We start from the raw sequence: 15,244 nt of genomic DNA, 5'->3' as shown, positions 1-15,244 counted from the left end.
AGTATTGTTACTATCATTGTCAATATGGAGGGCATGATATATGATTTATACCTTGCCTAGCCTGGATGAGAGTCCCTATAATTGGGCAAGTAAGGACCAAAAGCTGATGGAACTGTTGAAAGAAGACTCCTTAGGGCTCTACCCACAAGTTGAGCTGCTTCAGAGTTTCGGTGACTTAATAGGACAGGGTTGGAGAGGTGTCTCTTTTCATCATCTCTATACTAGATTCTTCTGGCCCCAAGCACTAGAGTCTTTGGAAACACTCTGAGGTAGTACCTTGGCATGGACCTCATTGTTCTTGTGACTGGTCGTGGCAGCAGAGAGGCAGTGAGAGAAGAGAGTGGAAACAGCTGTGACTCTTATCAACATATTTTTATAGGGACATAGGAGATACTTTCAGAAATTTATAATGTACCACTTTGAGGACTCTCAGAAATAAATGGGGAGGATTTTGAGGGATTAATAAATTCCTGTATTATGATGATCAGGTTATCATGCTGGCAGTTGTTTGTGTTAAATTCTTCACCCTCAAGATTGGCATCTTTAGGATTGTCGAGGAGCACAATCCTTCCTTTTGATCCACATCTCTTTGGGCCAACATTGACATAGACTGTTGGGCCAGATGGTCCAGAGACTGGGCCTGCAATCATGGTACTGTATTCTTATATTCCTCTGTGATTAGAAGTGAAAGACTAATATTAAAATAATCAAAAGAATCAGAGCAGTGTTTCAGCAGTTGTTACATTTAAACACTTCTGACAGAAATTTAAATTGTATGATGTATTTTAGTGAATACTTTAAAAATCAATCAATATATAGTGTCTCTGCTCATCTTAGTGTACCAGACAGGCCATGCAAGTCCCCACCCAATTATATTTTCCCTGTTTGGAAGGCACTGACAGCCCATATTACCCTACCTCCTGTGTACCTCCATTGTGCATCCTGCTGTCCTATCTCTAGCTGGGCCGTTGCTAGGTACTTTCCCATATGCAGGCTTGCCAGTAGCATGAGGTTGCCTCACATAAGAGTTCTACCCAACAGGGGTGTCCTATCCTGTGTAGTGATGAAATTAAACTCTTTGAGGAATTTGAACGTAAGTCATATAGACAGAGACTGAAGAAAGTAATTTAGCATAGAAATGAGGAGACACATAGAGCAAGTTAGCAGAAGCCATGAGGAAAGGGGGAGGATAGAGGTAAATCAGGCAATAATGATGTATGAAGAAGAGGCAGGTAGACACAGAAGGAGATAGGAGGTGCTGAGTCAAAAAGCATGGAGTCTACTAGAATTAAGTCACTAGTGTATCCTTGACAGCCATGAATGGCCTTCCAATTTTTGTGCCCTGCAGGAGTGGTTTTATTTACTTTCATAACTTTCTATGTATCTTGATAATAAGCCTTATCACTTGAAGCCTAAGTGTGCCTCTCTGTTTCTGGAAAGCTGGAGGAACCTAACACCCTTCATTCCAGCACCAGTTTAGCAAACTGACTATGTGGGTTTAATTCCCATGTGGGACAAGTTGGCTTTGCAAGGGTATGTAATCATCCTCTCCAACACCTAACAAGCTATGAAACACCTATCAATTGTTATAAGAAAGATGAGTTTGAGAGTGTGTAAGAACTACTGAGGCTGGGCGCCGTGTAATCCCAGCACTTTGAGAGGCCGAGGTGGGAGGATCATGAAGTCAGGAGATTGAGACCATCCTGGCTAACATGGTGAAACACCGTCTCTACTAAAAATACAAAAAATTCAGCTGGGCGTGGTTGCATGCGCCTGTAGTCTCAGCTACTCAGGAGGCTGAGGCAGAAGAATTGCTTGAACCTGGGAGGCAGATGTTGCAGTGAGCTGAGATTGCGCCACTGCACTCCAGCCTGGGCAACAGAGCAATACTCCATCTCAAAAAAAAAAAAAAAGAATTACTGAAAACCTGTCCTCAATGTTGTAAAACATATCAAAGCTGAAGACTATTCATAGTGGGCCAATAATATTAACTCTTTAACATAAAAAACTACCCCTTCTCCCACTTTCAGATATAAATTACTAGAGAAAACCAGGTAATAAATAAATAAATATATAGTTGAACCATATATTTAAATTTAATTTTAAATTAAATTTTTTAATTTAAATTTTTACCATTCACTGGGTAAATCTATAATCTCTTGTCCTAACCCTATCAGGATCATGTGGAGTTGGGAAGAGTTTGCATTCCCAAAAGAATGCAAGTGCTGTTACCAGAAGATGGGGAAGATGTGTGTGACAAACAAAAATGATAGACAGCCCATGCATAACTAGGTAGAAGAGGGCTATATCAATATAGTTGATAAAATATTATATTCCAGTAAAATCCATACAGAGCATAGAGCAACATGAATAATGGTTATAAAACAGTATTTAGTCAGAAGGCAATAGAATTGAGGATATAACATGATTAAAACTTCAGAATATGAAAAAGTAAAAACCTTTTGCCTTGTGGTGGTAGAATAATGGATTGTTATGTTAAAAATCATTAGTATATTTATAAGTATTTCATAATGAAAAAAATACATTCATTAAAAAAGACACCTTATTCTACTTTTAAGTAGGGAATTCCATTTTTTTAAAAAATATGGGAATCTGCTCTTCAAGTAACTATTGGAAACTTGGAACTGTTTATGAAATCTGTGATTCTTTCCCCTGGCTGTTTACTGGTCTTCCCCCAGGTTGAAGAGCTTGGTAACCATGTGAAGAGCCATTGCTATTGCTGCAGAAACACTGCCAGTTTGAAATGACTGCTGCCACATGCCATCACTCACCACTGTTATCAAAATCTGAGTGGCTTAGGTGGTCTGCAGGGAGGTCCCACTTTTGCCAGAGCTAGTCCAAAGACCCTTTCAAGGCATTGTTTGCCACAGTTTTGAGCCTGGTTATATCCAATGTGTAGGGAAGGCTGCTCCTCTCCCCAGTACTGTACTCAGTCTAGGGCAGACTTGGATAGAAACATGTGATAACAACAACAGCAGAATACAACTGCTTGGATTCCAGAGGTGTAGTTCCCCTGGGTCCACTGTGTGAGCTCACACACACACACACACACACACACAAACATCTATTTTCCCTCTGACGTGTGACTACCATTCATTTTTTCAGAGGAAATAATTGACCATTTTACTCGTTTGTGACCATAAAGACGGCAGGCTGGAAGAAATAATTGTGATTATAATGACATTTGTGGATGTGAAAGATTTGGAGGAGGGGCAATCCCTGCTGAGCTTTCAACACTGAACATATGTTAATTTATAATTGGGGGTGTGTTTGGGGGGGTTATATTATGCAATAACTATTGAGGAATGAGCAAATTGGAAAGAAGCAGATTTGGTTTGTGCAAAGATACTTCCGATTACGGTAATACATGGAACCTGACTATCGTCTATGTGTGATCACCACACAGCTCAGTATTTGCAAATATATTAAAACTTATTTTATTTTATCATACCGGTATATTCTATACCTATTCATCTTCCCAACTTGGTGTCTACATAGATTAATATGTTCTTCCAGGTCATGTGGTTCCCTGTTCACACATCATAGTTCATCCACATATTACTCTTCCAGCCTAAATACCAGTAGGGTGACCAACTGACCCAGTTTATCTGAGACTGAGGGAGTTCCTGGAATGTGTGACCCTCAGTGCCAAAACCAGGATAGTCCTGAACAGAGATGAGTTAGTTAGGCTAATCTCAGGTCTGCTGTGAAGCCTTTACCGACTTTATTCCCACCCATTCTAAAATGGCCTTCAATGAATTATTTTCATCTTTAAGGTTAATACACACTCAGTTTCAGTTTATTTAACATATATTCTCTATTAGGGGATTGTTTTCAAGTTTCTTGAGGGTAGGACCCACATATTTTTAACAACAGAGTGCTAAGTAAGTATTAGAAAATAAAGTGGATCTAAGAATTTAAAAGTTATACTTACATTGTTTTAAACATTATGCAAGCTTCCTTTTGGTTGAATTAAGTAAAGCAATGAAGCTTAATGGTTATGAATGTGGATTTTATTTCAGGACAGGCTTGGGTTCAAATTCCCATCCTGTCAGTTATTGATTATGTGACAGTGGGCAAGTTAATTAACCTCACTGAGCCTCAATTTCTTAAATCTGTAAAATGGGAATAAAAATAATAACCACTTCCCAGGAATATTGTAGACATTAAACAAGTGTGTAGTATTTTGTGTAGCACATAGCACACAACTCATTATTATGTGGTATTTGTTAATAAATGATTACAAATCAATTAATTGTATTCTTCCATGCATTGTTTCTTCCAGAGAGTTTATGTCATCCCAGGCAAAAGCAGTTATTAAAACTACTGATGATTATTTGCAGTCTCAGTTTGGCCCCAACAGACTTGTGCATTCAGCAGCAGTATCAGAAGGGTCAGGACTTCAAGATTGCTCCACACATCAAACAGCATCAGATCACAGCCATGATGAAATATCAGACCTAGATAGCTACAAATCAAACAGTAAAAACAATTCTTGTTCTATATCAGCATCCAAGAGAAACAGACCTGTCAGTGCTCCAGTGGGTCAACTGAGGTAATCAAAGCTGTTCTCTGTTCTTTTTAACCTATTGTTGAAGTTCTTTCCTTTGAGCAGAGTTTATAATGTTTCAATTGACTATCTCAGACATTAAAATGTAACACATCTCTCGGGTTTTGTTTTTGTTTTTGTTTTTTTCTTTGAAAGCACCAGAGTAGAATGTTGTTAATTACACTGTGGGAAATATGAGATACACTTCAACCCGGGCAATCAGAAACTCTGAAAAGAATATTTGAAGCAGAATCAGGCTAGGATCATGAAATATCTTTGCTCACATGAACTTATTTAAAAATAAAAATGCTTTCTTTTGATATTTAACCAACAGTTTGAAACAGAATTGAATTGAATGAAATTATTATAAAACAATTTTGTAAATATGTTTTCACATCAAATTGTTATCATAAACTGTTAACATGAGAGTTCATAGACAGAAGAAAATATTAGTAAAAACAAAAATCAAACCAAGAAACTAATACCCCACTATTTTCAAATGTTTGAATATGTGGATATGTTGTGTTTGTAATTTGTGTGACATTTTTATTTTAAAATATTTACTCTTCTTCTGTGGCATTACAAATTAACTTGGTTAGTTAGAGAATTATGAAGAAAATTTGACGTTAGTCAGTTTACCACATACTTTTGCTGAGAAAAATCATAAATCTCAAAATTAGTTTTGCCCGAAGACAAAACTTAGAAATCTTCACCGTTACCACTTCTGAACAGTTTGAAATGAGAGCAATACAATTAACCTTGGAATCAAAATTTTAAAATCAAATATTTTTGAATTTTAAACATTTTTAAAAAAAATTAAAGAACTTTGATAAACATGAAAACTTGGATAGAATCTTAGCCATTTGCTGTTTCATGATATTAAGACCATATTACTATTTTTTGCTATCAGAACATATCTCATATATATAATTTTTAGTTGCATATAATATATATATATTTTAAAAGGACTGTTGTGTTTTATAAGTAAAGTGATAAAAATCATTTATTCTGATATATATGTTTTATATGAGCAGTTTTGGCAAACACTGTGTTTTAAATTTTTTTGAATATTTAAATAGTGAGAGTGTTACTCTGTAACAACAATCTTATCCTATAAAAAGTTTTGTTAGGTATACTTATATACATAGGAACAATCTTTAGTGCTTATATCTGTTTAAAAAAATCCAGGATAATATTTATTTAAAAGCTTTCACTAATTAGCATGCATCAATTTTTCTGTTTTTCTTTTTCTTCAGGGTTGCAGAGTTCTCTTCTTTAAAATTTCAGTCAGCCCGGAATTGGCAGAAATTGTCTCAAAGACACAAACTTCAACCAAGAGTGATTAAAGTAACAGCTTTCAAAAATGGATCTAGAACAGTCTTTGCCAGAGTTACTGTACCAACCATCACCTTGGTAACTAGTGTTCCAAAGTTTTCTGTGCTTTATTTTTTTTCCCTTACTCTCTTTATAATATAAAAAATGAGAAAATTATTGTTAATATTTTCTTTTTAAGAATCTGAATCTACAGATTGCTTATATATACGTAGATTTCATAGGAATTTCACTCCTTTCCTTTTTTAAAAAAATTCAATATATAAACAGTGTATTTAAACAGATGCAACTCTACAATACCTTGTAGAGTTATTAAAATGACAGATCATTTAAATGTTAAATTTAGTCAATAATTAGATATGCTTCATGCTGTGACTTACCTTTTATTTCTATATTTTCAACTGCTAGAAAATAACTGTATTGGCAAGTGACTCAATTGGGTTTCTATTTTGATCATTAGAACCTTTTGTTTTGAGGGAAATATATTACTTTCTTTGTAGTAAATCACTTTGACTTACCTCTTGCTTTCTTCTAGCTGCTGGAAAAGTGCACAGAAAAGCTGAATCTGAACATGGCCGCAAGACGAGTGTTCTTGGCAGACGGCAAGGAAGCCCTCGAACCTGAAGTTATACCCCATGAAGCCGATGTTTATGTTTCAACGGGAGAGCCCTTTTTAAATCCATTCAAAAAAATTAAAGGTAAAAAAGATCTAAAAAATACCCTACCCCCACACATACTGAATTGCTTAAGGGGTGCAATTAAAAAATGATTTTCATCCTGTCTTTTTTGCATGGTTTAACAAAACTAATGTTTACGCATTTACAGCTCAGTAAGAGGATAATGTGCTTAATGAAAGAAAAATCCACTGACAGCCACGTTTATTGCCCTTCATTAGCATTGGTGCTTAATTTAATATAGATCTGAATAGACATTAGGGAGCCTGCAGGAGGTTAAATGGTGAAAATATAATAAATTAAATCAGAGATTATTGAATTTACTGTTTAGTTTCTGTGACACTCAACAGACATAATTCATTAGACTTATCCTCTCAGAAAATAGTTCAAAGTTTTAAGTATCATTTGTTCATTTACACTCTTGGTCTTTTTTCAGATAGTATCAACATAATTATGAAAATGTGGCCAATAATGAACATACATTTCTTATATACATATGATTCTCCTAATAACGTATTTCATAAGAAATGTTCCAGCTTGATTATTTTTTAACCTTAAAATGTATAATATAATCCTACACATATTTTCAATTAAGGTTTTCCAAAAAGTTCATTTCTTCCAACATTTCAGAAATGTGGAGATTTTCTAAAATTTAAAAAAATAACATTTTTCTTTCCTCAGTGGAAAAGAATACATTTTAAGGGAGAAATAAAAGCACTACTATCTAAGAATATTCTTCCAAGCATGTTGTACCCAGAGTTTGGTATCTAGTGCTATGTATGATAATCGGATTTAAATAACAGGAATAAGGACTTTGCCATAAAAATTCAGTGTGTCTAACTGCTGTACTTTCCTATGCTTTTTATACTTTATTAGAAGTAATTTTTTTCTGCAACTTCTATAAAGCTAGTGAATCAAAGGCAAGTCTAGGCAGTAATTGCATAAGTAGAAGAAAAGTAATTCTGGAGTTCATTACAGATGAGGTGATGAAAATCTCCCTTCTGTTAATGTTATTGTATAAAGTTGTGCTAGGATTTCTCTTTTATGTAATACTTGATCTTCAGGAAATAAGCAATTTCTTGAATTCGATAGAAAATTTAAGAAAATTTCGTTCTTGTAAAGAAACTTGTTGCTATAATGGTCATTGAAAATTACCTACGTGATAGTGTAGACTCATATATTTTTCACATTTTGCTTTAAGTTTAAAATATGGCTGGCTGCCTTAATTTTATATTCATTGAATCATTTGCTTATATAAAAACATGGGTCTTAGTGGGCAAATACTTTTCTGTGACTTTAAAAAATTCAGATATATTTGTAATGATTGCTTCATTAAGATCCTTGATTATCTTTATTAATAAGAAATGCTTGCCTTTCATATGAATAATGGTATTGTAGAAGAGACATATAAAAATTATTTATAGCTAAGCTAAGAAGAAAATCTCCTGGACATGTATGCCTAAAATAATAATGTCACACACATGACTGAACTTGGTGGATGATTTTTAAATGTACTAACTAATTTCCTCCTACTTTTTGTTTTCTCTTTTATCCTTTTCAAAAGCCAAGTCCAGAACAAAAAACTTCTCTGCTTTGTCTGTGTATCTTTGGCTGTGTTTCACTGTGACATGCACTGCTGTTCTTTTAGCACCAAAATGTTGGCACACATTCCTGAAAATTTCACACCATCTCTTGCTGGATCAGCAAGCTTAACCCACCAAAATCTGGTGTTGTGCAATGGTTTTTGACTGATAATCAATCTTTATGCTGCTCGACAGTTGTTGCTGGGACACGGAGTAGAGCAGGTGGCAGATGTGCCTTGTCTTTTGAGAAAAGAAATTGTAGGTGAGCTTGGACACAGACTAGCATATCACATGTCCATTAAAAAGAGTTAGGATAAGTATAATGGGGAAAAGCCATTCATCTAAGTTGAGCTTATAGATAAGCTTAAACAATGATATTTGGTTTCTTTCAGAATGTTAAGAATATAAATGTAAACATATATACATTTATATATGAAAGATAATATTTAACTTGATGTGAGTGATATATTACATATCACTCACATATTCACATACACTTTTTCAAACCACCAAAATCAGCTTGAAGATTACCTTTCTGTCATCTGTTTTACAGATAAATCAATAATTTTCCAACTAGCCACAAGTGTACCATTAAAATAAAAACGTGTGAATAACTTTGAAAGTGGTAGATAAACTTAAAGAGACATGATCAGAAGTTGGATAATTGAACATGCTAAAGGTAAATAGGGGAAATCAATTGGCAGAATTAAGTGTTAATGATGTATCTTTCTAAATGAGCATAAGTATTTTATATACAATTGATAACTGGTCATTGTTTTAATTTACAGACTTTTATTCATTCAACAAACATTTATTGAGAGTCTATATATGCTAGATACTAGGCCAGGTCAGAGAAAGATAAAAGCTGTGGTTCATAGTCTGATTTCTTTTTTATCATTATTCTTTCATCTCTAATTTAAATTCTGATTTAATGCAATTAAATCAAAATTTAAATCAACACATTTTTATTGAGTACCTACTATGTGTGCCCCAGCATAGGGATAGAAGTCCTGGCCTTTAAGGAACTTAAACTGAGTAGATAAGTTATAAATCCTTCAAACTGAGAATACTATTTTACAACATAAATCAAATGGATCTTATTTTATTTCTGGCATTGGAAGGCCAAACAAGCCAGTATATATTTTGGCAATTATATATCTATACTTCAATGGTTTTCCTTATTCATTGGAAAAGCAATGTAGATGGAGAAAATTGCCTAAGAACGATTTCCAGATTTACTAAGACAGAAAAAATCCTACAGAACATCTCTGATATTTTAACTATTTTACTATGCCTTTTGAGCATCACTGTTGACAACCAGTGGCATTGGATCTAATAGAAAGCCGGAGAGCTATTCATCACATACCTTGAAACACAAAGCTTTCATACGGAGGTCAGGCCAAGGTCAAGACTGACATGAAGCATTCCTTGTTGAAATGCAGTATTAGAATAATTCTTACATTTTAAAGTTGAATATTTAATCATAAATATTAATTGTGTATGGAAAAGATCAGGAAAATAGAAATATTTTATATAAATACTGTTGATAATGTTGCCTTATTGGGTATTATACTTCTGGCATTTAAAGTTTCTGACATTTATTAATAATTCATTGAAATTATGAATATGTAGTTAATGAATTGTTTGAAAAGGCATATTAAGTTTTCTGATTCATGGCCATGTGGTTTAGGTTTTATTCACAGTTTCCTAAATCTTCTGCTTAATTGTGACACAGTGAAAATTCTTGGATCAGATCCATGGGGTTTATAAGAGTTCAGTTCCTTTATAACTGCTAGGAGCTGTATGTAAGTAATGCAAACATAGCATAATAAGTGGTTCGTGCCCTGTGATTGCCTGAATATCTTAAATAAGATGAGGGGAAAACACTCTTTAGACCTAATTCGTTAGGTCCAAGTTCTGTTGTATGGAGCTCTGATTGTCTTTAAAACTTTTTGGTTGAATATTTCTACTCTCTCCTGTATATCCTATTCTATTACTGGGCTTTCAGAATTATCATTTACAGTGATTCATTTCAGTCCTGAGTTTTGTTAACCAGAAGTGAAACTTAGTATTATGAATAAGATTTTAAATCTTTTAGATCCAATATTGTGAAGATGTAGTCACAGAAAAAAATGCATGAAAGGAGTTCTTGATACTACACACCTAAGATCTAAATTTAAGCCTAGAGATTTTCTAGTAACTGCCATGTGATCTACAAAATGAAATAATTTGCTATGACAGCTTGTGATTGACAAGAATATGTGTGAGCACATTTAAAATAGGCCATCTTTTCATGTAGAAGTGTCAGTGAAATGATGGATTCTCATCATTTTAATTATTGATGATTTGGAAATATTTCAATTCCACGACACACAAGACACATTCTAAATAGCAGCATAACACTTTTTCTCATATCTGCGTCCATAATGAAATGTTCTGTCATATTTTGTTTTTCAAAAAATGCATTCATTTAATGAACCTGGATTCATGCATTATATTCTCTTCCATTATATATCTACTGAATTTGTTGATTTTTAAATTGTTATGTTAAAAGCACAAATTTCAATAGGTGACCCACTACTCACATCACATCATACCTTAATATTTCTGCTGCTAGATCTCAAGACAGAACGCTATAGTGCTGCCTACACCAATGGCTGCTTTAGTCTTGCCAAAACAGATACCAGCCTTTGTGGTGTTCACCTACAGGGCAACCACTACTTAATTCAGTCAGCTAAGGTAGTTGGGACTGGCTTTCCCAAATTCCCTTTTATCTTTTGGTTTGAATAGTGTATTTATTAGGTTAGATTGTTTGTACATTTTAACTTCCACTTTTCTATATATATTCAAAAGGAGGAAGATGGCATTATGTGGTGGGAAAAAAAACCATTTTCTTCTCAGACAGCATATGCTTCTTCTATTTCTATAAGTGAGGGTAAAACTATAGGAAAATATTTTATGTATTTTCTATTCCAAAGTTTTAAATCTGTAAATAAAAGAATAGAATATCCTTGGTATATAAAATAGGTGTGGATTTGAAGACAATTATAAGAGATGGACCAAAAAAGTGTTCTTAGTCAGTAGGAAAATCTATAGCCTGTGTGTGGCTGGCAGCATCTCTTTATATTGTCAAATACCAAATCATTGAAAAACACCTAAGTTCTTGACATAACCATAAAATGTTGAATTATATTCATACACAGAGACTACATTTGTTTACTGTACAGATGCTTGCAAACCTATACTGTCCTGTTAACTTGAATGCATTTACAAAATTGAAAATGAAACAGTTACCTTTAAATCAAATCACTTAGTTGTCTGCCTATGCTGCTTGTTACTTTACCTGAGAATTCATTTATATATTCTATAGTTATTCTTTCAGAGTGGTTTGCTTTTTGAACTTTTCACTTTTGAAGGCTTTAGATATCTTGTTAGGAGAGTTGTGAGAAATGCATTATTGTTTATTTTAAAGGACACTAGACTCGAAGTCAGCTGATGTTGCAAGATTCTAGTCCCTGTGTCTGGTCTTGGGCAAACTGGTCTGCACTTCAATGTCCTTATATGTAATATAGATGAAGTAATACTTTAAATGCCTATTGGATATTTCTAATAAAGATAAATCATTTGAAAATTAAGTGTCTATAAGCCCCTGGTCTAAACAGAAAACTGAGAATACCATCTTATAAACATAACTAAGACTTGAAGTTAGTCAGAACCTTGTGTCCACTTTTACCTTTCTAGAATAGCTGGCTGGGCTCAGGAAAATAACAACAACAAAATTTGTTTCTACTTTCTTCATCACTGCCAGGAAAGCAAACTAGAGTGTGAACCTGGGCCAGTCACTTAATCTCGCTAAGCCTAAGTTTCTTCATCCATAAATTGAGCATAATAGTTTATACCTCGGCCAGGTGTGGTGGCTCTCGCCTGTAATCCCAGCACTTTGGGAGGCCAAGGCAAGCAAATCATGAGGTCAAGAGATCAACACTATTCTGGCCAACATGGTAAAATCCCATCTCTACTAAAAATACAAAAATTAGCTGGGCATGGTGGCGCGAGCCTGTGGTCCCAGATACTAGGGAGGCTGAGGCAGGAGAATTGCTTGAACCCGTGAGGCAGAGGTTGCAGTGAGCCGAGATCATGCCACTGCACTCCAGCTTGGCGACAGAGCGAGACTCTGTCTCAAAAAAAATAAAAATAAAAAATAAGTTTACATCCCACAGATGTATTATGGGAAGTAAAGAAGATGATATAAAAACCTGGCATATGATAGTTACCTGAAATGTTATTTTTCTACCTGCCCTTATTTATTTTCCTTCTTTTGCTCCATCCTTTCTAGGTATGTTTCCACAAGCTTTTCATACAAGTTGTCACACGTATCTGATTTTACTAACAAAGGTATTTGCTAGGTCTGAGATCTTGAAATAAATACAACCAAATTAAAATACCTGCCAAGTAGTTATGTATACAGCATGATATGGGAATCTGAGTTAAAGGCTTTGAACTCTCAATATCTAGGGTGTAGGTCAAAATCAAGGCCTTTTATAAAAGGAGCCCCAAGTGGCCTTAGTCTGCTCCATTCCAAAAGTTGTATTTTAAAATATATTCATGACCCAGGGCTAGCCTTAACTTTAAGCTGCCATAACTTATTTAAAGAAAGTTCATAGAAAAGTTCAGGGAAAGGGTGACAACATTTTGATTGGCACAATAGATGGGATGTTTGTAATTTTAATCAAATGTAAATTGAAGACATACTTCAAATGATATGTCAGACTAGTGTTACTGAGTTAAAATCTAATGACAATCACTGTCATTATTAGTTAAATATAGCCATCATGCCTATAGCAATAAATGATGACACTTAAGAACATGCAGAAACAAAGAGAGCAAGTATTTAGAGAAAAGGGAGTGACTAGAAACTCAGTTGAATGCAGGAATGTGACCTGGATTTAATCTATTTACCAAACATAGAAGCAATTGTATTTTGGGCAGATGATATAATTGAATATAGCAGTATGTTTTCTTACTGTCAGAGCATTTGTATTTTATAAACTCATCTTGCATTCATGAAATGATGTGCTTATTCATATTTAATGTCACTATCTATACCTACTTGACAGTCAGAGTGTTGTGTTTTCAAATTTATTGCACAACTACCAGAGAACAAATTTTTAAAATTAAGATTTTTAATAAGCTTGTGGATTTGAAGTTGCAAGTTTGCTGCTTTTTATTCTAGAAGTAAAAGAAGGCAGTATTCTTTTTACTTGGTACAAGCAAAATGGAAAATTATAATGTTAGGAGCATCCAGATTTATTTAATTTTGTGACAGACATTGGCTTTTTTGAAGTAGACTGAGGAAATATAATTATATTGTAGATAGACCTTTTAACAGAAAAGCAAGCTAAGAAGTGCTTTATCTTTTTCATGGTTTGGTTAAAAATAAAATCATGAAAATAAAATAAGACATGGATTCTATCAAATAAAATATAATCTATGGTTGGAACATAAGGTTCTCTGAGTGCTTTGGGAGAGTAAGTATATGAACAGTCAGGTGGACATGGCAGTCCCTGAGCAGCTGAGATACGACCCTTTTGGGAACTATTTTCCAAAGTTATGCTAAACCTTAGGTCCTCACTAGAGTCCAGTCACCACCTGCATCCTAACCCAGCAGAATCTTAACTTTCCGGAGAAAAGTACCTGAGGAGAGGAAGACTGGGACAGGTCTAGGTCTGATTGCTTTGAAAACCACCAGGTGTGGCTAGCATATTTAGAGGGGATAAGGTAATCAGGTGAGACAAGGGCCCTTTCTTTGGCAGTTGGTTGTGGAGGGCAGAGACCTTGCTGAAAGAACTATCAACAAGGTAGTGATTCAAGAACAGTCCAAAGGGAAAAAGGTAGAGATTCAAGAACATTCCAAAGGAGAAAAGGTTGAGACTCAAGAACAATCCAAAGGGGAACTCAGATGTTGCTGCCGTTGAGATTTGTGAACTCCGAATATCTGAGACAGGTCTCAGTCAATTTAGGAAGCTTATTTTGCCAAAGTTAAGGATACATGTCTGTGAGACAGCCTCAGGAGGTCCTGATGACATGTGCCCAAGGTGGTCCGAGCACAGCTTGGTTTTATACATTTCAGGGAGACATGAGACATCAATCAATATATGTAAGATGAACATTGGTTTGGTCCAGAAAAGCGGTACAACTCAAAGCAAAGGTGGGGCAACTCGAAGTGGGGATGGGCCATTAAGGTCAAAGGTAGATAAGAGACAAATGGTTGCTTTCTTTTGAGTCTCTGATTAGCCTTTTAACCTGATTCTTATAAAGGTACCAGATAGCCTCAGCCCTAGGAGTTGAAAATTTTTGAATTTTTAGAGATGAGAAAGTTAATGAAAGACAGAAATGTAGGAAGCATTTGTTAATAATGGCTAGTATGGGGGCCGGGCGTGATGGCTCATGCCTGTAATCCCAGCACTTTGGGAGGCCAACGCTGGCAGATTACAAGGTCAGGAGTTTGAGACCAGCCTGGCCCATAAGGTGAAACCCCATCTCTACTAAAAATATAAAAAATTAGCCAGGCGCAGTGGTGCGCGCCTGTTGTCCCAGTTACTCGGGAGGCTGAGGCAGGAGAATCGCTTGAGGTTGCAGTGAGTCGAGATCACGCCACTGCACTCCAGGCTGGGTGACATAGCGAGACTCTGTCTCAAAAAAAATTAAAAAAAAAATGGCTAGTATGTTTTCCTAGAAATTCAAAGTAGATTTAGATGGCATTAGGGTTCTTGTTTGAATTGCTTGGCTCCCTGCCCCACATACCCTACAGTCCCCTCACTATTTTGTTGCTACTCACTCCACTCACCCCCAGCCTTTGAGAATAGCCTCTTCCTCGCCAGGGCTGAAGTCTTGTCAAGTCTTTGCTGACCATCTTCAGTTTCTCTGTGTTGGCATGGAAGAGTCAGATTCTGTTTTTCTTCTTGCCGCTGGATGTAATAATGCTTACCCTGGCTGTCAGCCCTCGAACCACATTTCTTGATATGAAAACATATGTCCTCAGAGGGGTGATGTACAGAAGAATCACTTCCTGTTGCTAAATAGGA

General features: G+C 35.2%; 1 protein-coding gene across 3 annotated transcripts in view; it reads left to right on the top strand.

Moving 5' to 3' along the window:
- The window catches only part of DCDC1 (doublecortin domain containing 1), a 497,588-nt gene that overhangs the window by 54,953 nt on the left and 427,391 nt on the right, over window positions 1-15,244 (top strand). For all 3 annotated transcript variants that reach the window (XM_055094254.2, XM_055094255.2, XM_057299130.1), the window contains exons 4-6: window positions 4,307-4,576; window positions 5,827-5,983; window positions 6,438-6,600. In XM_055094254.2, coding sequence (XP_054950229.2) covers window positions 4,307-4,576; window positions 5,827-5,983; window positions 6,438-6,600 — 590 coding nt within the window. The remainder of the gene's footprint in view (window positions 1-4,306; window positions 4,577-5,826; window positions 5,984-6,437; window positions 6,601-15,244) is intronic.

This window comes from Pan paniscus, chromosome 9, assembly GCF_029289425.2.
Source record: "Pan paniscus chromosome 9, NHGRI_mPanPan1-v2.0_pri, whole genome shotgun sequence".
NCBI classification, from domain to species: Eukaryota; Metazoa; Chordata; class Mammalia; order Primates; family Hominidae; genus Pan; species Pan paniscus.
The sequence above is the reverse complement of the archived record's forward strand: the minus strand, read 5'-3'. Positions and strand labels throughout refer to the sequence as shown.